Genomic DNA, 26,037 nt, shown 5'->3' on the forward strand with positions numbered 1-26,037 from the left:
CAGAGACTATTATTACCAGTTATTTATATAGCGCACACATATTCCGCAGCGCTGTACAGAGAATATTATTACCAGTTATTATATAGCGCACACATATTCCGCAGCGCTGCACAGAGAATATTATTACCAGTTATTATATAGCGCACACATATTCCGCAGCGCTGTACAGAGAATATTATTACCAGTTATTATATAGCGCACAGATATTCCGCAGCGCTGTACAGAGACTATTATTACCAGTTATTTATATAGCGCACACATATTCCACAGCGCTGTACAGAGAATATTATTACCAGTTATTTATATAGCGCACACATATTCCGCAGCGCTGCACAGAGAATATTATTACCAGTTATTTATATAGCGCACACATATTCCGCAGCGCTGTACAGAGAATATTATTACCAGTTATTATATAGCGCACACATATTCCACAGTGCTGTACAGAGAATATTATTACCAGTTATTATATAGTGCACACATATTCTGCAGCGCTGTACAGAGATTATTATTACCAGTTATTTATATAGCGCACACATATTCCGCAGCGCTGTACAGAGACTATTACCAGTTATTATATAGCGCACACATATTCCGCAGCGCTGTACAGAGGATATTATTACCAGTTATTATATAGCGCACACATATTCCGCAGCGCTGTACAGAGACTATTATTACCAGTTATTATATAGCGCACACATATTCTGCAGCGCTGTACAGAGACTATTACCAGTTATTATATAGCGCACACATATTCCGCAGCGCTGTACAGAGACTATTATTACCAGTTATTATATAGCGCACACATATTCCGCAGCGCTGCACAGAGAATATTATTACCAGTTATTATATAGCGCACACATATTCCGCAGCGCTGTACAGAGACTATTATTACCAGTTATTATATAGCGCACACATATTCTGCAGCGCTGTACAGAGACTATTATTACCAGTTATTATATAGCGCACACATATTCCGCAGCGCTGTACAGAGAATATTATTACCAGTTATTTATATAGCGCACACAGATTCCACAGCGCTGTACAGAGAATATTATTACCAGTTATTTATATAGCGCACACATATTCCGCAGCGCTGTACAGAGGATATTATTACCAGTTATTATATAGCGCACACATATTCCGCAGCGCTGTACAGAGTATAGTTGAACAGTCACATCAGTCCCTGCCCCAGTGGAGCTTACAATCTATATTCCCTACCACATGTACACGCACACAGACATTCTAGGGTTACTCATGTCGACCTTTTGACCATGTCGTCCTTTTCACTGTTGACCTTTGGACCCTGTTGACGTCGGGACCATGTCAACCATTGGACCCGGTCGACCATATGACTGGAAACCTAGACATTGTAAATGTAATGTACCATGCATGCCCGGCGTGCGCTAAGCAGCAACTATTCACTGCTGAGCGAGCCAACCAGAATCACCCCCTTATGTCTGTGTGTGTGTGTCTGTGTGTGTGTGTGTGTGTCTGTGTGTCTGTGTCTGTGTGTGTGTGTGTGTGTGTCTGTGTGTGTGTGTGTGTGTGTCTGTGTGTGTGTGTGTCTGTGTGTGTGTGTGTCTGTGTGTGTGTGTGTGTGTGTGTTGATTATAAAAACTTTGGTATGTACTGTAGCTCTGAAGTTGCTGTGGTACTACAAGTCCCAGCATGCCCTGCCAGCCTAATTGCCTCCCTGGCTGCCTCTGAATAGGACAGACTGGCTGAAGAGACAAAGGAAACCAGGTTTCGCTTCTCAGAGACGTTGTAGTTTCAGTTTTGCTTTCCCAGAACCAGACGCCCTCCCTCCTCCTCCTCCTCCTCCTCCTCCTCCATCTATATAAGAGGCTGGGTTCTGTATCACTAGCTATTCTTCCTGGAGTTGGACGCTGAGGCACTGCGATAGCACAGTACCACACTCTGAGACGGCCGGGTACCGAGCACTCTGCACACCTGACAGGTGAGGTCGTACCTATCGTAACAGCAGAAATGAGGAAGAATCTAATGTATAATAGTAATCCTGTAACTCACACATAACACAATGGAAGGAAAGAATATACTTTATTCCCCTCCGTACATGTCAGCATGCAGTTACTTAAGTTATATTTTATACTAGGTGATTCATCGCGCCCTCCGGGCGCTCTTCACACCGTCGTGAGGGGCTACGCCCCATTAGAAGTAGAAATATATGTGAGTGTGAGATCTAGTGTAATTGAGATAGAGATCGCAGAGAGAGATAGAAAGGGATCGCAGAGAGAGGGGTCGCAGAGAGAGAGAATTGTGGTAAATGCCGATGTCGGGGTGATGTGAGGGAGGGGGATCTGGGGCATGAGGAAGGCTTGCACAACTTTCCAGGGGGGGGGGGGGGGGCCCAATTTCAGGGAGACTCTCTGCCATTCCGGGAGGGTAGGCATCCCCGATGTTACCTAGTATAAAAGTAAGGTCATCTATAAAACAGATGTATCAAGCTTCAAGAAGAGATAAAGTGGAGAGTGATAAACAACCAGCCAATCAGCCCCTATCTGTCATTTTCAACCCAAGCCTGTATCGAGATGTAGTCAATTTACTGAGGGACCTTTGACCCTTCAGTCATTATACCGACACCCATTGACAGTCAAAATACTGACACGGTCAATCTGTTATATATTTAGCCAGATCTGTCACTCATCCCCTGTGTGTATAATGCTGGGCAGAGTTACAAGAGTGATTGACAGTGTTATACACACAAGGTCTAGCCAGATTCTGCCATAGGACCCCCCCCCCCCCCCCCCGCCGAGCGTTATACACAAACCCGCCCCCCCCCTAGGGAAAAGACCAGCGTTATACACACCACCACCCCCTTGGAATACACCGCCCAGCCAGGGCTACAGCACATGCCCACCATTATACACTACACTGCCAGCCATCCTCACCAGCACGCTGCCTGCCCCTGACTGGAACTGTTGTAGGTTAACGAAGGGTCTGCCCGCCTGACCAACCCCCCCCTACTGCAAGATCAGCGTTATACACACCACCACCCCCTTGGAATACACCGCCCAGCCAGGGCTACAGCACATGCCCACCATTATACACTACACTGCCAGCCATCCTCACCAGCACGCTGCCTGCCCCTGACTGGAACTGTTGTAGGTTAACGAAGGGTCTGCCCGCCTGACCAACCCCCCCCCCCTACTGCAAGATCAGCGTTATACACACCACCACCCCCTTGGAATACACCGCCCAGCCAGGGCTACAGCACATGCCCACCATTATACACTACACTGCCAGCCATCCTCACCAGCAGGCTGCCTGCCCCTGACTGGAACTGTTGTAGGTTAACGAAGGGTCTGCCCGCCTGACCAACCCCCCCCTACTGCAAGATCAGCGGGTCTACCCGCAAACCCCCCCCGTGCAGCGGGTCTGCCCGCACCACCAGCACACACACACCCCGTGCAGGTCTGCCCCCCCCATGAGCGGCGGCTCTGCCCGCACCCCCCTCTACCGGTGCAGCGTGTCTGCCTGCACCCCCCGCCGGAGCAGCGGGTCTGCCGGCACCCCACCCTCCCAGAGCGCGGGTCTGCCGGCACCCCACCCTCCCAGAGCAGCGGGTCTGTCAGCACCCCACCCTCCCAGAGCGTGGGTCTGCCGGCACCCCACCCTCCCAGAGCAGCGGGTCTGTTGGTTAGTTGAACATATGAGTATAATGAATGTCGGTATATTAACTGTGTCGTTATTTGGACTGCTGGTCAATGGGTGTCGATATAATGACTGTCAGTCAAACATCCGTCTGTAAAACATGCTGAACCCCCTGTAACATGGCAGGAGCTGATTGGCTGGCTGTTTATCACTCTCCATGTTATCCCTTTTTTGAAGCTTGATACATCTGGCCGTATTTCTCCTCTCTTTCTCCTGTCTGTTCACTATTAATCATCATCAGAAATTGTTCTCTGTGGCTGATTGGCTGGCAGTGCGGAGAGTTGACGTTCCAGTTCACTGGGTCAAAATCCTGCATATCAGAATCCCGCCAGATCCATTTGGTAAAAACTGGTGTTAGATACTTACTTTGCTGCCCTCTAGTGGCGGGAGCATGGTAGGCACATGGCCGGACAGGAAGATGGGCAGCTTCGGGAGGGTGGACAAGTATGGGTTAGGATTATTATTATTATTACATTTTATTTCAGTGTTTCGCAGCACGAGGGCATAAATGGTACAGTACAGGGAGACAGAACTTAACATTACAGTACATAAATAACCAAAAATAAGTACAGGTAACAAAAAGCACCACAATACAGTTAGTATGTAGCGAGGTAGTAGCCAGTGTACTACTATGGACTGGCGGCCATAGGCAGGAGATCAGCATTTACCAGCAGGAGAGTATGCGGGCAAAGATGACCACTGAGTAGGAAAGAGCAGTATGTGAATTGTAAGGAGAGGAGGGCTATGACAACAAGAGGGAAGAGGGCCCTGCTCTGAGGAGCTAACAATCTAGTGGGAAGGGGCGACAGACAGACAACATGAGGTGCAAGCAAGGCAGATACGCATACCTCTCAACAGTCCTGATTTTAGCGGGACAGTCCCGATTATTAGGGCCTGTCCCGCTGTCCCTTCCGCGGCCGGCAGTGTCCCGCGGTCAGGGGGGGCTGTTGGGAGTCCCTCCTGTCGGCTGCTAAGCAGCAGGGAATAAACGCTGTGCGCATGCGCACAGTGTCTATTCCTGCAGCCAGGGGGCTGGGGGCATGGCTAGAGGCTCACAGAGCCTCTGGGTCATGCCCCCATAGCGTCAAAAATGGGGGCGTGGCCTCGCGGAAGAGCTGCGTGTATAGGCCACGCCCCCGAAATTAGGCCACATCAGCAGCGTCCCGCCTCCTGGTCCGTTGAAGTTGGGAGGTATGGATATGGACAAGGTATGAGGCAGGGGGTCGGAGAACCAGCCTCAGGACTAGTTTATGCAGCGGAAGGGTACGCTTTGATGAATAGGTGAGTTTTCAGTGCCCGTTTGAAGCTTTGCAAGGTCGGGGGGAGAGTCTAATGGAGCGGGGGAGCGCATTCCATTGAAGGGGTGCAGCACGGGCAAAGTCCTGAACTCGATGCAGTGGGATGCAGTGACCAGGGTAGAGGAGAGGCAACAGTCATTGGCCAACCATGTATGTGAGTATGAGGAGTATGAAGAGGATTCTGTAGGGGAATAGGAGCCAGTGCAGAAGGGGAGTGGCAGAAATGGAGCGGCGGGAGAGGAAGATAAGCCTGGCTGCGGAGTTGTGGACAGATTGAAGGGGAGCCAGTTGGGAGCGAGCGAGGCCGGTGAGGAGAACATTGAAGTTTAGACTGACCTTTATTACCGATGGGGGAAGAAATCATTCGATGGTCGGCAGCATGTGAGGGAATGTGTTCTCGTACAAAGCCCCTCACATGTTAGCAAGGGGATACGGGGAGAGGGGGGGGGGGTTGGCGGGACCTGTTCCCTTGGCTGCGAGTATATAGGTCACCAGTGGCGATTGCTCCCCTGGAGCTTCAGCGCAGACCACAATGAGCAGACTGCCGTCACTGCCTGCCCCCAGGCTTATCTCCACATAATATATAGGTCTCTTTCTCTGGCCCTGACTCAAGTAATAGATATTTGTATCTTACAGGATGACAAACTGCTTGTATGACTCCTACGAGGAGAAGATCCGGCCATGTATTGACCTCATTGACTCGCTGAGGTCACTGGGGGTGGAGAAGGATCTGGCACTACCGGCCATCGCGGTCATCGGTGACCAGAGTTCCGGGAAAAGTTCTGTTCTGGAGGCTCTGTCTGGAGTCACCCTCCCCCGAGGCAGCGGTGAGTAACCTCTATTGATCACAAATACATATATATATATATATATATATATAAGACCAAAAAAAACCAACCGCGCCTCACAAAGAGAAGGCAGCACCTCTGAGGGGCCCCCTGTTAGACAGGACCCAAAGGTTTTAGAGATAGAGAAAATGGGGTATCAGAGTGCGCCAATTCATTTGCATATACAACAATATTGTTGAACAAACAGTATAATAGTCAGAATCATAAAAAATTTATTCAGGAATCTTCCAAGAGATGATACAGGCCCAACGCGTTTCGTCAACAGCTTGACTTCATCAGGGGCATTAGAAGCAGAGCAGTACAAAGCAATTTCACACTGTAAAATTATAACAGATTGATATCAATTGTACATAAAAGCAATAAAACATTAAAAAAAGGATAAATGAATATATGAAGAGCATGATGGGGATAGAGGACATAATGAGGAGAGGAGGATAGCGGGGGTACCACTTGAAACCCTTGGTATCAGAAAAATGTCTCAGTAACCAAATTCAATTTATTTGGCACCCAATATGTGAATCATATATATACGCCAACTTTTAGCGTGAATAGGAGGTAATAAAAGGAAAACCACAGTGAAAATTTCTTTATAAACACCAGAGAGGATTTATCAGAGTTCCAATAGGGTAGTTTAAGATATGACATACCTATAGGATTCTCATTGTTTAATTAAAAAACAGCGGAAGTTTTCATGTGAAGAACAAAACTGGAAATGTTTTACGCTGAAAAAGTGAAATAATACATATTTTTTGAAATATAATGTGGAAGTTTGTCTACAGTAGTATTCCACTGAAATAAATCAAATATAACATACCACTAAGGATCAGCAACAGTGATAAAGCATGATATATTCGTAATCCAATGGTATCCAAAGTTAAATCGCAATTTCAGGGGGAAGGTAAATAACCCCAATAAACAGTCTAAAGGGAGAAATAACACAACTACTGATCTATACATAATCACATAGTATGAGGCAGTGAGCAGACTTGTGCAGTGATAGGGTGTACTTACTATAGCAGAGCAGACCGGAAGTGAACTCCTAAGATCCAAATGCTGAATAAACTACTGCTGGAGATATGTGTCTTATATAGTGAAATGGTGTCTACATCACTTCCTGTTACAAGGATAAGCAGCTACCAAAATAATCATATAAGCGCTTTGATTACTGCGCTGAAAACCTAGTGAATGTGAGAAACGCTAATATTTAATATTATGGGGCTCAAAAAGGTCGGTGGAACTGATGATTAATGCTATTAAAACCTCTAATTAAGCTTTGGAACGCATGGCTGCGATGTCATGCGTTCCAAATGGCGGCCATTTTGTTTTCGTGTGTAAAGGGAACAGCGCCTCCTTCTCTGTTAGAAGGAGGTGGGCGGATCGCAACTTACAACGGAGCTTCATCTTAAAGGGGGTGAAGTGTGCTTGTATCATGCACTATGGCTCTGGAACGCATAGCTATGATGCTATGCGTTTCAAATAGCGGCCATCTTTAATCCCTAACATAGGTATAGCGCTTCCCTTATTAAGGGAACTTAGTAACAAGTGTGGTGATATCATGATTCTAATAAAAAGATAACCTTTTAGATAATCAAACCTGCTGATAACGTTTTTAAATTTAGAAGGTTTATATATTAGACTTAGAATCCATGATATTATAATGGTGCTACGTTAATGAAAGGCAAGTTGCTGGGTGACTAAATGTCTTAAAGCGACAGCAGTATGTAACTATAAGACTGCTATGTATAATAATAACGTGCATAACAACTTCGATAATATTAATAATTAATAATTCATAATACTAAGTGATAATGTGTCTATGGGTGACAGTATTAAGTAACTAAGAGACTGCTGAGTGACAAGTATCATTAAAGTGACAGCCGTACTTGGCTAAGGGACTATATTAGTACCTCTAATGGTGGTATCAATATACAATGTGGTGCCTACAGTTAAAGTAATAGAAATGAGGGGGTCTAACCTTGTGTGTGTGGAGTAATACAATGGTTCACATATTGGCAGCGCTGCAATTAATATTGGTATGATACAATGCGTAAAGCTATCATTGCAATTGAGATAGATAAGAAGTACAATTAACCTTGAGTAATAACTGACTTTAACCAAATGGGTCTGGTGATCAATTAACTTTTAACAAATTAGTGAATAAATCACTTTCCAAGTATGGTCACTGTCACATTTACAAATTATTCAAGACACTGCATCCTGTTGGGGACATGATAAGGTTGGTGCATATGCCTCATAGCTGATTTTGAACATATGTATGAGAGGATGCGAAGCCAATTGCTCACTACCAATGAGATGGTTCAAGCATACATTTGACATAAAGTGACAAACAGGTAGAGCATGATTACTAACAGTAGAAGAAAAAGTGAAAATAGCCTCTATACGAGGAAAGAGAGTAATGTATGAATTGAAGTGAGAGGAAAATCAGACTACCCTGTGAAGGGCGGGTGAATTAAGACAAGAAAAAAAGGAAATGAGGTGGGTAGTAGGGGATGACCTAGAGGAAAGCCACAATGTCTACCCCTTCGTTTAGGCCTTTTGGGGTCAGTGAGTTCATGGAATAGATCCAAAAGCTTTCCTTTTTAATAAGTTCTTTGTCTCTATTACCTCCTCTGGGGTTAGTTGGTACTCGTTCGAGGATAGTGAACTTAAAGTTGTCTTTGGTTACGATAGAGTTGTGTTTCTCGGTATAGTGTCTAGGTACACTATGTATCTTCACCTTATTCCTTATATTCCGGATGTGCTCCTGGATACGTATCTTTGTTTGCCTAATAGTCTTCCCGATGTAGTTTAAGTTGCAGCTGCATGTGATCATGTATACAACATGATCCGAATTACATGTAACGGCTTCTTTGATGTTATATATTCTACCGTTATCAAAGGTGTGACTGAATTGGTTTTTATCAAGATATTGGCAACAAATACATTTGTTACATGGGGTGACTCCAGGTTTTTTAATTAGAAAATTGGCATTTTTAACTGTAGGAGCGGTGATGGGTTTCAATTTACTGGGTGCTAGGATGGTTTTGAGATTTTTGGCTCGACGAAAGACAATCTGTGGTTTCGCCGGCAGGTGTTGTCCCAGTAAAGGATCTCGTAGTAAAGTATTCCAGTGTTTTTCAAGGATGTTTTTGATCACACGATTCTCACAATTATATTGTGTGATGAACGGCCTGCATTTGAATTCTTTTTTGGGTCCGGTAGACTTTGAGAGTAGGCCATTCCGTTCCTTAAGATGAGCTTTTCGCCTCGCTTCTTCGATCAATTCGATTTTGTATCCTCTTTCGATAAATCTATCGACCAGAAGTTGGGATTGAGACCAATATTCATTTTCGTCACTACAGTTTCTTTGTATCCTTAGAAATTGAGCGTACGGTACGCTGTTCTTCCATACTGGGAGGTGACAGCTAGTGGCAGGTATGAAGCATACGCACTTCAAAACAGTTGACGCTAACAGCTTCATACCTGCCACTAGCTGTCACCTCCCAGTATGGAAGAACAGCGTACCGTACGCTCAATTTCTAAGGATACAAAGAAACTGTAGTGACGAAAATGAATATTGGTCTCAATCCCAACTTCTGGTCGATAGATTTATCGAAAGAGGATACAAAATCGAATTGATCGAAGAAGCGAGGCGAAAAGCTCATCTTAAGGAACGGAATGGCCTACTCTCAAAGTCTACCGGACCCAAAAAAGAATTCAAATGCAGGCCGTTCATCACACAATATAATTGTGAGAATCGTGTGATCAAAAACATCCTTGAAAAACACTGGAATACTTTACTACGAGATCCTTTACTGGGACAACACCTGCCGGCGAAACCACAGATTGTCTTTCGTCGAGCCAAAAATCTCAAAACCATCCTAGCACCCAGTAAATTGAAACCCATCACCGCTCCTACAGTTAAAAATGCCAATTTTCTAATTAAAAAACCTGGAGTCACCCCATGTAACAAATGTATTTGTTGCCAATATCTTGATAAAAACCAATTCAGTCACACCTTTGATAACGGTAGAATATATAACATCAAAGAAGCCGTTACATGTAATTCGGATCATGTTGTATACATGATCACATGCAGCTGCAACTTAAACTACATCGGGAAGACTATTAGGCAAACAAAGATACGTATCCAGGAGCACATCCGGAATATAAGGAATAAGGTGAAGATACATAGTGTACCTAGACACTATACCGAGAAACACAACTCTATCGTAACCAAAGACAACTTTAAGTTCACTATCCTCGAACGAGTACCAACTAACCCCAGAGGAGGTAATAGAGACAAAGAACTTATTAAAAAGGAAAGCTTTTGGATCTATTCCATGAACTCACTGACCCCAAAAGGCCTAAACGAAGGGGTAGACATTGTGGCTTTCCTCTAGGTCATCCCCTACTACCCACCTCATTTCCTTTTTTTCTTGTCTTAATTCACCCGCCCTTCACAGGGTAGTCTGATTTTCCTCTCACTTCAATTCATACATTACTCTCTTTCCTCGTATAGAGGCTATTTTCACTTTTTCTTCTACTGTTAGTAATCATGCTCTACCTGTTTGTCACTTTATGTCAAATGTATGCTTGAACCATCTCATTGGTAGTGAGCAATTGGCTTCGCATCCTCTCATACATATGTTCAAAATCAGCTATGAGGCATATGCACCAACCTTATCATGTCCCCAACAGGATGCAGTGTCTTGAATAATTTGTAAATGTGACAGTGACCATACTTGGAAAGTGATTTATTCACTAATTTGTTAAAAGTTAATTGATCACCAGACCCATTTGGTTAAAGTCAGTTATTACTCAAGGTTAATTGTACTTCTTATCTATCTCAATTGCAATGATAGCTTTACGCATTGTATCATACCAATATTAATTGCAGCGCTGCCAATATGTGAACCATTGTATTACTCCACACACACAAGGTTAGACCCCCTCATTTCTATTACTTTAACTGTAGGCACCACATTGTATATTGATACCACCATTAGAGGTACTAATATAGTCCCTTAGCCAAGTACGGCTGTCACTTTAATGATACTTGTCACTCAGCAGTCTCTTAGTTACTTAATACTGTCACCCATAGACACATTATCACTTAGTATTATGAATTATTAATTATTAATATTATCGAAGTTGTTATGCACGTTATTATTATACATAGCAGTCTTATAGTTACATACTGCTGTCGCTTTAAGACATTTAGTCACCCAGCAACTTGCCTTTCATTAACGTAGCACCATTATAATATCATGGATTCTAAGTCTAATATATAAACCTTCTAAATTTAAAAACGTTATCAGCAGGTTTGATTATCTAAAAGGTTATCTTTTTATTAGAATCATGATATCACCACACTTGTTACTAAGTTCCCTTAATAAGGGAAGCGCTATACCTATGTTAGGGATTAAAGATGGCCGCTATTTGAAACGCATAGCATCATAGCTATGCGTTCCAGAGCCATAGTGCATGATACAAGCACACTTCACCCCCTTTAAGATGAAGCTCCGTTGTAAGTTGCGATCCGCCCACCTCCTTCTAACAGAGAAGGAGGCGCTGTTCCCTTTACACACGAAAACAAAATGGCCGCCATTTGGAACGCATGACATCGCAGCCATGCGTTCCAAAGCTTAATTAGAGGTTTAAATAGCATTAATCATCAGTTCCACCGACCTTTTTGAGCCCCATAATATTAAATATTAGCGTTTCTCACATTCACTAGGTTTTCAGCGCAGTAATCAAAGCGCTTATATGATTATTTTGGTAGCTGCTTATCCTTGTAACAGGAAGTGATGTAGACACCATTTCACTATATAAGACACATATCTCCAGCAGTAGTTTATTCAGCATTTGGATCTTAGGAGTTCACTTCCGGTCTGCTCTGCTATAGTAAGTACACCCTATCACTGCACAAGTCTGCTCACTGCCTCATACTATGTGATTATGTATAGATCAGTAGTTGTGTTATTTCTCCCTTTAGACTGTTTATTGGGGTTATTTACCTTCCCCCTGAAATTGCGATTTAACTTTGGATACCATTGGATTACGAATATATCATGCTTTATCACTGTTGCTGATCCTTAGTGGTATGTTATATTTGATTTATTTCAGTGGAATACTACTGTAGACAAACTTCCACATTATATTTCAAAAAATATGTATTATTTCACTTTTTCAGCGTAAAACATTTCCAGTTTTGTTCTTCACATGAAAACTTCCGCTGTTTTTTAATTAAACAATGAGAATCCTATAGGTATGTCATATCTTAAACTACCCTATTGGAACTCTGATAAATCCTCTCTGGTGTTTATAAAGAAATTTTCACTGTGGTTTTCCTTTTATTACCTCCTATTCACGCTAAAAGTTGGCGTATATATATGATTCACATATTGGGTGCCAAATAAATTGAATTTGGTTACTGAGACATTTTTCTGATACCAAGGGTTTCAAGTGGTACCCCCGCTATCCTCCTCTCCTCATTATGTCCTCTATCCCCATCATGCTCTTCATATATTCATTTATCCTTTTTTTAATGTTTTATTGCTTTTATGTACAATTGATATCAATCTGTTATAATTTTACAGTGTGAAATTGCTTTGTACTGCTCTGCTTCTAATGCCCCTGATGAAGTCAAGCTGTTGACGAAACGCGTTGGGCCTGTATCATCTCTTGGAAGATTCCTGAATAAATTTTTTATGATTCTGACTATTATACTGTTTGTTCAACAATATTGTTGTATATGCAAATGAATTGGCGCACTCTGATACCCCATTTTCTCTCTCTCTCTCTATATATATATATATATATATATAGACTAGTGGCGTTTTTTTTACCTATGGGCTGCCTACACATCCCCTCGCAAGCACCCACACAGAGGGTATATCCAGGCAGGGCCGTCTTAACATTAGGAAGGGCCCCTGGGCAACCTAGTTCACTGGACCCCCCCCCCCAAAATTAGTTTGTCCAGGAGCCCACAGTCACCTCCCCAACCCTCACCTCTCTGGCTCCGTGCGGCAGCCAGTCAGCTTCCGGCGGCCGGGGATCCGATCATCTTCGCTGGGGGATCCGGGCAGCGGGATCAGGGCAGCGGCGGTAGCTAGGAGCCTGCCCTGAAGTGGCAAAGCGCTATTAACTGGCGGGGCGGGAAGCGCTGTTGCATTTGAAAAGACTGGCCAGACGCTGATTGGCTGAATTCAGCCAATCAGCGTTCGGCCAGTCTTTTCAAATGCAGCAGCGCTTCCCGCCCCACCGGCAAATAGCGCTAATGGGAAAGATGGTTGCCGGGTGGCGGGGATCCGACCATCCTCGCTGGGGAAGGGGATCAGGGCGGCGGTGGCGGTAGCTAGGAGCCCGAAGCGGCGAAGCACTATTTGTCGGCAGGGGCGGGAAGCGCTGTTGAATTTGAAAAGACTGGCCGGATGCTGATTGGCTGAATTCAGCCAATCAGCATTCAGCCAGTCATTTTAAATGCAGCAGCGCTTCTCGCCCCCCCTGCCGGCAAATAGCGCTTCGCCGCTTCGGGCTCCTAGCTACCGCCACCGATGCCCTGATCCCCCTGCCGGATCACCCAGTGAGGGTGATCAGAACCCCGGCACACGGACCCCCGAAATTAAATTCACTGCTAGCTAGGAGGTGAAGCGCTATTTGCCGGCGGGGTGGGAAGCGCTGTTGCCTTTTCAAAGACTGGCCGGATGCTGATTTTCTGAATTCAGCCAATCAGCGTCCGGTCAGTCTATTCAAATGCAACAGCGCTTCCCGCCCCGCCGGCAAATAGAGCTTCGCCGAATCAGGCTTCTAGCTACCGCCACCGCCCTGATCCCCCTGCCCGGATCCCCCAGCGAGGGTGAGCGGATTCCCGGACCCCGGCCACCATCTTTCCCATTGGGCTGGGCCGGGGGCCCCTAGGTCCTAGGGCCCCCGGGCAACTGCCCATCGTGCCCAATGGGAAAGACGGCACTGTATCCAGGACTTACAGGTAGCCAGAAGGGAAGCCCAGGACTTACAGGTAGCCAGAAGGGAAGCCCAGGACTTACAGGTAGCCAGAAGGGAAGCCCAGGACTTACAGGTAGCCAGAAGGGAAGCCCAGTACTTACAGGTAGCCAGAAGGGAAGCCCAGGACTTACAGGTAGCCAGAAGGGAAGCCCAGGACTTACAGGTAGCCAGAAGGGAAGCCCAGGACTTACAGGTAGCCAGAAGGGAAGCCCAGGACTTACAGGTAGCCAGAAGGGAAGCCCAGTACTTACAGGTAGCCAGAAGGGAAGCCCATGACTTACAGGTAGCCAGAAGGGAAGCCCAGGACTTACAGGTAGCCAGAAGGGAAGCCCAGGACTTACAGGTAGCTAGAAGGGAAGCCCAGGACTTACAGGTAGCCAGAAGGGAAGCCCAGGACTTACAGGTAGCCAGAAGGGAAGCCCAGGACTTACAGGTAGCCAGAAGGGAAGCCCAGGACTTACAGGTAGGCAGAAGGGAAGCCCAGGACTTACATGTAGCCAGAAGGGAAGCCCAGGACTTACAGGTAGCCAGAAGGGAAGCCCAGGACTTACAGGTAGCCAGAAGGGAAGCCCAGGACTTACAGATAGGCAGAATGGAAGCCCAGGACTTACAGGTTGCCAGAAGGGAAGCCCAGGACTTACAGGTAGGCAGAAGGGAAGGCCAGGACTTACAGGTAGCCAGAAGGGAAGCCCAGGACGTACAGGTAGCCAGAAGGGAAGCCCAGGACTTACTGGTAGCCAGAAGGGAAGCCCAGGACTTACAGGTAGCCAGAAGGGAAGGCCAGGACTTACAGGTAGCGAGAAGGGAAGGCCAGGACTTACAGGTAGCCAGAAGGGAAGCCCAGGACTTACAGGTAGCCAGAAGGGAAGGCCAGGACTTACAGGTAGCCAGAAGGGAAGCCCAGGACTTACAGGTAGCCAGAAGGGAAGGCCAGGACTTACAGGTAGCCAGAAGGGAAGCCCAGGACTTACAGGTAGCCAGAAGGGAAGGCCAGGACTTACAGGTAGCCAGAAGGGAAGCCCAGGACTTACAGGTAGCCAGAAGGGAAGCCCAGGACTTACAGGTAGCTAGAAGGGAAGCCCAGGACTTACAGGTAGCCAGAAGGGAAGCCCAGGACTTACAGGTAGCCAGAAGGGAAGCCCAGGACTTACAGGTAGCCAGAAGGGAAGCCCAGGACTTACAGGTAGGCAGAAGGGAAGCCCAGGACTTACATGTAGCCAGAAGGGAAGCCCAGGACTTACAGGTAGCCAGAAGGGAAGCCCAGGACTTACAGGTAGCCAGAAGGGAAGCCCAGGACTTACAGATAGGCAGAATGGAAGCCCAGGACTTACAGGTTGCCAGAAGGGAAGCCCAGGACTTACAGGTAGGCAGAAGGGAAGGCCAGGACTTACAGGTAGCCAGAAGGGAAGCCCAGGACGTACAGGTAGCCAGAAGGGAAGCCCAGGACTTACTGGTAGCCAGAAGGGAAGCCCAGGACTTACAGGTAGCCAGAAGGGAAGGCCAGGACTTACAGGTAGCGAGAAGGGAAGGCCAGGACTTACAGGTAGCCAGAAGGGAAGCCCAGGACTTACTGGTAGCCAGAAGGGAAGCCCAGGACTTACAGGTAGCCAGAAGGGAAGGCCAGGACTTACAGGTAGCGAGAAGGGAAGGCCAGGACTTACAGGTAGCCAGAAGGGAAGCCCAGGACTTACAGGTAGCCAGAAGGGAAGGCCAGGACTTACAGGTAGCCAGAAGGGAAGCCCAGGACTTACAGGTAGCCAGAAGGGAAGGCCAGGACTTACAGGTAGCCAGAAGGGAAGCCCAGGACTTACAGGTAGCCAGAAGGGAAGCCCAGGGCTTACTTTTCGGCTGCATGGTTTTCTTCACATTGGTGACGGGCGGCTGACGTCATGTGACATCAGCCCCGAGCAGGCAGGGGAACACCTGCATACTTGTATGGGTGCGACCAGTGTTTCTATGGGCACGCCAACCTCTTTGTGGGCACACCCATGAAATGCCAGATGTCCACCCCAGAACCCCTCCTGCCTGTCAATCACTTTGCGAGCACCCCGGTGAGTAAAAATGCTCGCAGCGGGGGTCTGCACATGCGCATTAACGCAGATCCCCACCATCAGCAGAGGGCCTGAAAGTGAGAAATGATATTATGGATCTAAGGGCCTAATTCATGACAGATTTTCTCGGTTACGGAGCTGCTAATCTTAGCAAGTGGGGATGCCACCCAGAAATAAAATGTGACGCCCACCAGCGCCATTGTAAGCCCATACGCAATTGCGTGCACAGCCTCGACTGCTAGGGAAGACGTATTGTATGGGCGCGCAGCGCGGACAAGGCCGTATCGTTGCTGACGCTATATTTTGTACATACGAGCTGACATCTGACGACATATACACGACAGAGGATGGAGATTTCCTGGCCTCTCGGTAGCTCCTGCAAAACAGCCAGCCAATGACATCATCGATGATACGATAGTGCGTCCTAGGACACCGCTCGGATCAGCAACACATGTAGGAGGTGTTACGCAGCACCTCCACCCACCTCTCAATCACGTTATCACGTATTAGGCTTTATGGTTCTTGACCCTCTCTTTCTCTCTCAGGTATCGTCACCCGGTGTCCCCTGGAGCTTAAGCTGGTGAAAAGTAAAAACGGTTCAGGATGGAAGGGAAAAATCAGCTACTTGGAAGTTATCCAGGAGCTGGAGAACCCCATGGAGGTGGAGGAGGAAATCAAGAAGGGTGAGTAATACAAGCACCTCCCGGATATTATCTGGGTGATATCAGCACCTCCCGGATATTATCTGGGTGATATAAGCACCTCCTGGATATTATCTGAGTGATATATGCATCTACTGGATATTATCTGGGTGATATAAGCACCTCCCGGATATTATCTGAGTGATATAAGCACCTCCCAGATATTATCTGAGTGATATATGCATCTACTGGATATTATCTGGGTGATATCAGCACCTCCCGGATATTATCTGCATGATATAAGCACCTCCCAGATATTATCTGAGTGATATAAACACCTACCAGATATTATCTGGGTGATATAAGCACCTCCCGGATATTATCTGGGTGATATATGCACCTCCTGGATATTATCTGGGTGATATAAGCACCTCCCGGAGATTATCTGGGTGATATAAGCACCTCCCAGATATTATCTGAGTGATATAAACACCTACCAGATATTATCTGAGTGATATAAACACCTACCAGATATTATCTGGGTGATATAAGCACCTCCCGGATATTATCTGGGTGATATAAGCACCTCCCAGATATTATCTGAGTGATATAAACACCTACCAGATATTATCTGGGTGATATAAACACCTACCAGATATTATCTGGGTGATATATGCACCTACCAGATATTATCTGGGTGATATATGCACCTCCCGGATATTATCTGGGTGATATAAACACCTACCAGATATTATCTGGGTGATATAAACACCTACCAGATATTATCTGGGTGATATAAACACCTACCAGATATTATCTGGGTGATATATGCACCTCCCGGATATTATCTGGGTGATATAAACACTTCCCGGATATTATCTGGGTGATATAAGCACCTCCCGGATATTATCTGGGTGATATAAGCACCTCCCGGATATTATCTGAGTGATATAAGCACCTCCCGGATATTATCTGAGTGATATAAGCACCTCCCGGATATTATCTGGGTGATATAAGCACCTCCCGGATATTATCTGGGTGATATAAGCACCTCCCGGATATTATCTGAGTGATATAAGCACCTCCCGGATATTATCTGAGTAATATAAGCACCTCCCGGATATTATCTGGGTGATATAAGCACCTCCCGGATATTATCTGAGTGATATAAGCACCTCCCGGATATTATCTGAGTGATATAAGCACTTCCCGGATATTATCTGGGTGATATAAGCACCTCCCGGATATTATCTGGGTGATATAAGCACCTCCCGGATATTATCTGGGTGATATAAGCACCTCCCGGATATTATCTGGGTGATATAAGCACCTCCTGGATATTATCTGGGTGATATAAGCACCTCCTGGATATTATCTGAGTGATATAAGCACCTCCCGGATATTATCTGGGTGATATAAACACCTACCAGATATTATCTGGGTGATATAAGCACCTCCCGGATATTATCTGGGTGATATAAGCACCTCCCGGATATTATCTGAGTGATATAAGCACCTCCCGGATATTATCTGGGTGATATAAGCACCTCCCGGATATTATCTGGGTGATATAAGCACCTCCCGGATATTATCTGGGTGATATAAGCACCTCCCGGATATTATCTGGGTGATATATGCACCTCTCGGATATTATCTGAGTGATATAACACCTACCAGATATTATATGGGTGATATATGCATCTACTGGATATTATCTGTGTGATATAAGCTATCTCCCATATCTGCAGCGGAACACATAGGGCGAGATTTATTGTGTTGACCGTTTTTCCGAAAATGCGATTTTTGCTCAAATCGCCCTGTATCGCCGTTTTTTAAAATCGCATTTTTTTCCAGAATTCGCATATTTAATGAGGTGTGTATTCCGGCATGAAAAGTGCGAGAAAGTGCGATGAAGGGCGATTTTCGGGATGAATAGTGCGATTTTTTTAGTCATGAAAAGGTGCGAATTTGTTAAAATCTGCGATTTTGTGATAAAAAAAAATAAATAAATTGGCGTGAGGTCCCCCCTTGTAGTCCACCTGTAAAAAGAATGTTAAAATAAAGCACACACACTGAAAAGTAAAACTTTATTACATACACACACATCCACACACCTCACTTTTACACCGCTATACATACCGATCCAGGATCCAGCGCTGGTCTCTCTGCAGCAGAGCCGGACAGCCCGCACTGACAGCGGGCTGAACCGGCTTTCTCCGATGCAGCTAACAGCTTCTGTCGCGCTGTCCCAGCGCGACACAGGCTGAGAGCGTGATTGGGCGATGCGTCTCCATGGAGACGCATAGCTCAGCCCTGATTGGCTGAGCTATGCGTCTCCATGGAGACACATAAGCCGGAGACGCTCTCAGCCTCTGTTGCGCTGGAACAACGCGACAGAAGCTGTTAGCTGCATCGGAGAAAGCCGGTTCAGCCCGCTGTCAGTGCGGGCTGTCCGGCTCTACTGCAGAGAGACCAGCACTGGATCGGTATGTATAGCGGTGTAAAAGTGAGGTGTGTGGATGTGTGTGTATGTAATAAAGTTTTACTTTTCAGTGTGTGTGCTTTATTTTAACATTCTTTTTACAGGTGGACTGCAAGTCCCAGCGGGCCCATTAATGCCCCGCATGCTGGGACTTGTGGTTCTCCAAGTCCCAGCATGCGGGGGAGGTCTGCTGGCACTTGTAGTTCTCCTGTATTAAGCAATGTTAGGAATGTGAATTTAACCAGGCCGGCGTCCAATGGCCAGGGACGCCGGTGACAGCCCCGGGCTTCAGCCCTGGACGGGTGAAGCCTGTGTCACAATGTGGGTTTCGGAATCCGAGATACGGTATTCTGTTCAACTTACTTGGATTTGTCTTCTTCGGGTTACAAGAACGTTCAGACGCAATCAATATATTAAAATTTATTGACAGGGTTCACCAGACCACAGGTGGTCTCAAGTAGTCCTCCAATGGCACGCAGGCCCACAATACTCAGATTAACATGACAAACACACTCAGGATTTTATTATGCCGGAACGTGTACTGCTCCTCTAGATCTCCACTTGCTCCTTAGCGGCCGCTATCTCTTAACCTTACCTGAGTGATTACTTAATACAATTAACAATTTTATGACATTACTACAATAACCTTACTGCTACAGCATGCTGCGACCTACTGTAATATTATTGCGCAATAATGTAGGTAAGTATGTGTAACTAACTTTACTCAACTAACTTATTCTATTACAGGTGCTACCGAAAGGGTATGAAGAACTGGCTTACTGAACACAGCAGCCCTATTCTGCTACAAGGTAATACTAACAATGGATACAAAGTACCTTAGATATATAACTGTGGGAGGGGCCCGGATCCCTATGAATAACACCCTTTCCCGGCAGTCTTACTATTCTATATGTCCCACAAAAGTCTAGAAAAGTCTACTGAGTGAGGAAGTTCCTTAAGATGAAACCTTTCTGACCTGAGCTGCTGCTAACAGTTCCTTTCTGATACAGAGTCTAATATCCGCTGCTTGGGTGCTGACTGTACCAATATCCAGCCTAGCTGCTGATGGAAAGGCAGTTCTGGGCTTCCCCTGGCACCGCGCCGGGTTTAACCCTTTTGCTGACTGATTCACTACTTTAATACTATCACTCTGGCTGGTACTTGCAGATTTACAGCAATTCTGTAGACTCGCTATTAACCAGTAGAGGGCGTCCCCTGATGTTTCCCCATCGGGTTTAGCCCTATGCTTTTCACTGCTGTGGATGGGTAGCTATAGTCTATATCCTAGGTGCGGCTTATACAGGGATATTTCCTTTCCTCAGGCCTCCCCTGACCCTATTGGTCGGGTTTCGCCCTTCCCCTAATGCCGTCTCTTTGAGTGACAGGGAGGTGACCACTGCGTATGCCGGCAAAGGTTAGCGGGGCGGGTGTAGGTATTCACTCACCACTCCCCCGTCTTCTTCATAGGCCGTGACACCGCTAGGCCCGACCTCCTTGATGACGCAGCCGAAATCCACACGCCCGGACTCTCGCTCCTTCTGGCTCTCCCGGCGGCGATATACGTGATGACGGATCCCGCTGCGGTCACCGAAGGCTACACCACGACATCGACGCCCAGGTAAGTAATAATGTCTGCCGGTTTCTCTCCTAACTTCAGGGTATCCCGGCCGCAGCTCCTCTCCCTTTTCTCACTCCAGGAACGACTGCGCCACAGCCGTTACCGTCCTGCTTTTTAACCCTTTGGTCCCGTGCGCAGCGGTTGTCCTTCCCTAACAGCGCGCTCCAGCCAGCTTTATTTGTCCTGCACGGTGAATTACAATCATGCTCGCGCAGCCTATCAGCATGATGCCGAGGCACCTCCAACAGTGCCCCAGTCCCTGTACCCAGCACAGTAACCACCATGCCAAGTCTCTTATTTATACACCATGCCAAGTCTCCTATTTATACACAAACTATTATAATACATGAATTCTGGTAACTAGGGTAGGCTATCACATTCTTCCCCTCTTAAACTGAACATGTCCTCATGTAAGATGATACACTTTACACTTTAAGGAGACGGTAACAATTTTTGTTTTCTTTTAGTCTCGGTACCTGACAGGTACAACTCCCTGAGTGCTTCTTTCGGAGCGGCGGAGTTCAGGCCCCCCTTTTGGGCCAGCCTCTAGACTTGATGCTCTCGTGTCCATTGTACCCTTCTCAGCTGTTCGAGCCAAAACACCATCTTCCACTCCGCTAACTAACGGGGTCACATTGGAATCCTTAGATGGGTAAGCTCCACTTCGCATAGGCCAAAATAACATCATCAGATGATCGAACATGGCCCATGGTTGCTGTAGGGCATCCGCCCTGGTTGTTGCCGGTTCCTCGGTACTTGTCGCAGTTGAGGGTATGGCTCCCAGCGGATTCAGACACCCATAATACTTCTTTAGTTGACTGCGATGAACCATCCAGATACCGGGTTGTCCGGGTCGGGATATTTCGTAAGTATCCACTTCTGGAAAGGGAATGCTAACCACTCGGTACGGCTCCCTCTCCCAGAAGGGTTCCAATTTGTGCTGTCTGCGATTCTTTTTTCTCCAGACAAAATCCCCTACTTGTAAGGGTTCCGCTTTAGCGTCGGCATTATATTGCTCCGTTTGTCGCTGTTGAGCCTGCTTCATATTGTCCCGTACGGCCCGATAAGCCACTTGTAATCTCTCCTGATGTTCTCGTACCCAAGGGCTTTGACCCATTTCCTCAGTCATCACGCCCTCAGGGAGCTCTACTTGCAGGTCGGCTGGTAATCTCCCTTCCCTTCCGAACATGAGATAGAAGGGAGTATACCCGGTGGAACTGTGAACGGAGTTATTGTACAAGTACATAAGTTCTGGCAGTACAGCAGGCCATCCATTTCGGTCAGTTGACGGAAGTGCTCGGAGCATACGAATGAGAGTCTGATTAGCTCGTTCACAGAGTCCGTTACATTGAGGATGGTAAGTAGTGGTCCTCAGTTTCTTGCACTGGTATAAGTTACAAAGTTCTTGAAAAAGTCCGGATTCAAAAGCGGAACCCTGATCCGTGAGAATGCGGTCAGGGAACCCGTACGGTCGTATGAACATTTTCCATAAGGTTTCCGCAGCAACACGGGCGGATACGTCTTTAACTGGCGAAGCGACCATGAATTTCGAAAAGTGGTCAACTATAGTGAGTGCATATTGATGACCGGAACTGCTGGTTTCTAGTTTAACATGATCCATCGTTACCAACTCCAAGGGTCGCGTGGTCACAATAGAATGTAAGGGAGCCCGTTGCTGGGACGTGGGTGGTGTTTTCATGGCACAGTTACTACATCGAGAGCACCATTCCTCAATATCAGCCAACATTCCTATCCAGTAAAAATGTCTTTTCAAAAAGGTCTGCGTTCTCTGCACCCCGAAGTGTCCCGACTTGTTATGATACGCTTGTAAAAGCTCCTGTCGCTGGCTTCGAGGTACTACAATTTGTGTGATTGGGCCGTGAGTCTGTGGGTTGGTACTGCAGCGTACTAACAATCCTTTCTGTATTCGTAGCTTTGATTTCTGTCGGAGTAGCTTAACTAATTCCGGTGGAGCTTGTGCCCGTTCTTCCTTGGTAAGTATCTTATCAGCTACTAACAAGTTTTTTAAACTGGTCAAAATGGAGTCTTCTGACTGAATCTGTCTCCATTTGCTTTCTGGTTCCTGGTCTACCAACTGCTGGGTGGTTTGACTGATCTTAGTAGCAGACCCCAGTCGATCTTTGGCCTGATCAGACCGCCTGGCGAACATGGCCTGGAAGGCCGGCATCTCCACCTCCTCCCAATCATCCGCTTCTTCCGCACATTCCGCCATATCTGGTCGCCGGGACAAGGCATCGGCGTTAAGGTTGGTTTTTCCGCTCCGGTATTTGATTTGAAAGGTAAAGTTCGACAACCTAGACGCCCACCTTTGTTCAAGGGCCCCTAATTGTGCGGTTTCCAAATGAGCTAACGGATTATTGTCCGTATAGGCTACGAACGGGTGTCCTAGTAGGTAATGTTTGAATCGTTCCGTGATAGCCCACACCAGTGCCAGAAATTCTAACTTAAATGAGCTGTAATTTGAGTCATTACGTTCCGATTTCCGCAAGCTTCGGCTGGCATAAGCGATAACTCGTTCAGTTCCTTGTTGGTTCTGGGAAAGTACCGCCCCCAAACCTTGATAACTGGCATCTGTATACAATACGAAAGGACAATCGTAATCTGGGTAGGCCAGTATAGGGGCCTGAATCAGAGACTGTTTCAGAATTTCAAAGGAGTGTTGCTGACTCTCCGTCCAGCTGATAGGTATATTTTTCTTCAAATTTGATTTAGAAATCCCTCGAAGGGTCTCATGCAACGGGGTTGCGAGTTGGGCGAAATTCTTAATAAAACGTCTATAGTACCCGACAAAACCTAAGAATTTCCGGATCTCGGTCACATTCGTCGGGGTAGGCCAATCCCTTACCGCCAATGTTTTTTCTGGATCGGGAAATACTCCTTCTGACCCCACAATGTGTCCGAGGTATTTTACCTGAGTCTTCAGGAGGTGGCATTTCGAGGGTTTGACTTTGAGTCCGTATGCTGCTAGTCTTTGGAAAACTTCATTTAAGTGTTCCAAATGCCCGTGATAAGTTTGCGAATAAACAATTATGTCATCCAGGTACAGGAGAACAATATGGAAGTTTTTATCGCCCAGGCAATGCTCCATGGCACGCTGAAACGTAGCTGGGGCGTTTGTCAATCCGAAGGGCATTCTCTCCCACTCGTACAAGCCCATCGGGGTAGTGAAAGCAGTCTTCTCCTGGTCTGCCGGATCGACTTGTATCTGCCAGTATCCACTGGTGAGGTCGAGAGTGGAGAAGTAGGTAGCCTGGCGTAAAGCAGTGAGGGACTCTTCTATCCTTGGGAGAGGATAAGCATCCCGGTGGGTCACTTGGTTTAATCGCCTGTAATCCACACAGAATCTGAGTGTGCCGTCTTTCTTTCTAACCAGCACGATGGGGGAGGCCCACGGGCTATAGCTCTTCCTTACTACGCCAGCCGCCTCCATTTCCTCTAGCATATCGCGTACCGGTTGGTATAGGCTAGGTGCCAGCGGCCGGTACCGTTGTTTGATAGGATGGGCGTCCCCAGTTACAATTCGGTGTTGAATCCGAGAGACTCTTCCAATATCCAGGGTTCCTTGACTAAAGGTCTCGGCATTGTCCTGCACCACTCGAAGTACTCCGGCTTTTAACTCCTCGGGAGTATTATCCTCACCGATCTTTATTTCGGTCCACCACTCTTCCTTCTCAGCCAGTTTTTCCTCACTCCGCTCAGTTTGGGCCGCACCCTCCGCCTCTTCAATGGTGCAACGGTCATTCAGAATGGGGACCCATACTAAAGTAGCTAGGACCTGGTTCCGATATAACGTGATGGGATACTCATGGGGATTCATCACCCGGAGGGGGACTCGGCCATTTTGAACAGTAACCAACGCACGAGCTATTAAAAGGTCTTTTCGGACTCGATGTACGTATGGTTCTACCACGGCGTCATATGGCTTTCCCAGCATACCACATTTGGTTCTTCCCCATACAATAATCTCTGAATTCGGGGCCACTTCAATGGACTGTCGATCTGCCACCTTTACTCTCCCCACAGACCCTTCCGTATGCATCAGTTGCTGTTGGCCTTGGATAACCTTGATGGTTTTGCATAAAGCACTTTGGACCATAGGGGAGTTATTAGTCACTTCAATTTTTAGGGCGGTAATCAGCTCCTCAGGGCAGTATTTTAGAATGTTCATACCCACAATGACGGCGGGCACCAGGGGGTCCTCAACGTTGGTAATCAAGCAACCTTGGTTGGGCATCTTTGCTTGGCCTACTTGTAGGTCCAGTTCACAATAGCCTACACACGTAATGTCTTGCCCGTTGCTGGCCAGCAATTTTAACCAAGCCGGAGGGGCTAACAGGGGTCCTTTGGAAACCCAGTAACAATTAAACAGTCCCTGTTGAATGGTGGTAACGGGTGACCCAGTGTCAAGGAGAGCAGGTACATCTTGCCCCTCAATCGTAATGGTGATAACAGGGCAGTTCCCAATATATTGTGGAGACCATTCTTCTGGTGCCGGACCTTGATTCCCTAGTTCCCCCGAGGGTCGGTCTCCGTCCTCGGGGGTCTCTGGTTTAACGCCGGCTCACTCCTGCAGAACCTCTCGACGTGCCCACACTGCCCACATCTCCGACAGATCGGACGTCCCTGTGGGTCGAATCTGTCCGTGGAGCGGCGTCCTCTTCCCGACGAGCTATCCCGCCATTCGTTTCGTCCCTGCCTATCGGGCATTCTTCGTCCATGACCACCAGGGGGCGAGGAATTTCTTTGCGCCAGTCTCTGTAAATCCCTTTTAATTTGATTCACACTGAGGGCTAAATCTTCTACTTGTCCCTTTAAAGTAAAGTTGACCTCTGCAGCGGGTGTCTGTACCCCTTGCGTAATAGCTGGTCTTAATTGGCCCTCTTCTCCTGGCATCATTCCCTCCATTTCACCACTATTTCCCTCAGTATAACTGCTGCATTCTGCAAAGGTTACCTCCTTGGTTTTGACCTTGCCCAAAACTTTAATAGCTACTTCTTTAAACTCCTCGAAGGTCTTGGGTCCATTCTGCAGTTTGAGCATTTTTAATTGGATCTTGATGCCTTCGTGATACGCTCCCTCCATAAATTGAGTAATTAAAGTGTCGTCATCTTCCGGTCTCCCCTCTACGTAACTCTCTCCCTCAATGTCCCGTAAGGCTTCTTGTAGACCGAGTGCGAAATCCCGGAGCGTCTCTCCGGCCTTCTGTTTCCTACTATAAAATCTACTTTTTCGCTCCGGCAGGGTACTGGTGTCGAATATTGTAGCTAATTTTTGAAAGATTTGATCCGCCGTCTGCTTTTGTCTGGATGGCCACGAAGCCACCTCTCTTGCAGCTGCTCCTTTTAATTGCCCCAACAATATTTCTATCTGTTGTTCACTCCCTGGTTTGTACA

General features: G+C 46.7%; 1 protein-coding gene across 3 annotated transcripts in view; it reads left to right on the forward strand.

Moving 5' to 3' along the window:
* Nucleotides 1–1,883: 1,883 nt before the first annotated feature.
* Nucleotides 1,884–26,037, forward strand: part of LOC146059411 (interferon-induced GTP-binding protein Mx1-like) — a 52,323-nt gene continuing 28,169 nt past the window's right edge. Inside the window, exons 1-3 of one of the 3 annotated variants that reach the window (XM_083171613.1) lie at nt 1,884–1,960; nt 5,610–5,800; nt 16,428–16,565. In XM_083171613.1, the coding sequence (XP_083027739.1) occupies nt 5,611–5,800; nt 16,428–16,565 (328 nt within the window). In that variant the 5' untranslated portion in view covers nt 1,884–1,960; nt 5,610. Of the gene's footprint in view, nt 1,961–5,609; nt 5,801–16,427; nt 16,566–20,482; nt 20,624–21,090; nt 22,618–22,744; nt 22,890–26,037 lie in introns of those variants that run through there. The other 2 variants (XM_083171614.1, XM_083171615.1) reach the window with 2 other exon arrangements.

The sequence above is a fragment of the Crinia signifera genome, chromosome 2 (genome assembly GCF_055691185.1).
Source record: "Crinia signifera chromosome 2, ASM5569118v1, whole genome shotgun sequence".
Taxonomy (NCBI): Eukaryota; Metazoa; Chordata; class Amphibia; order Anura; family Myobatrachidae; genus Crinia; species Crinia signifera.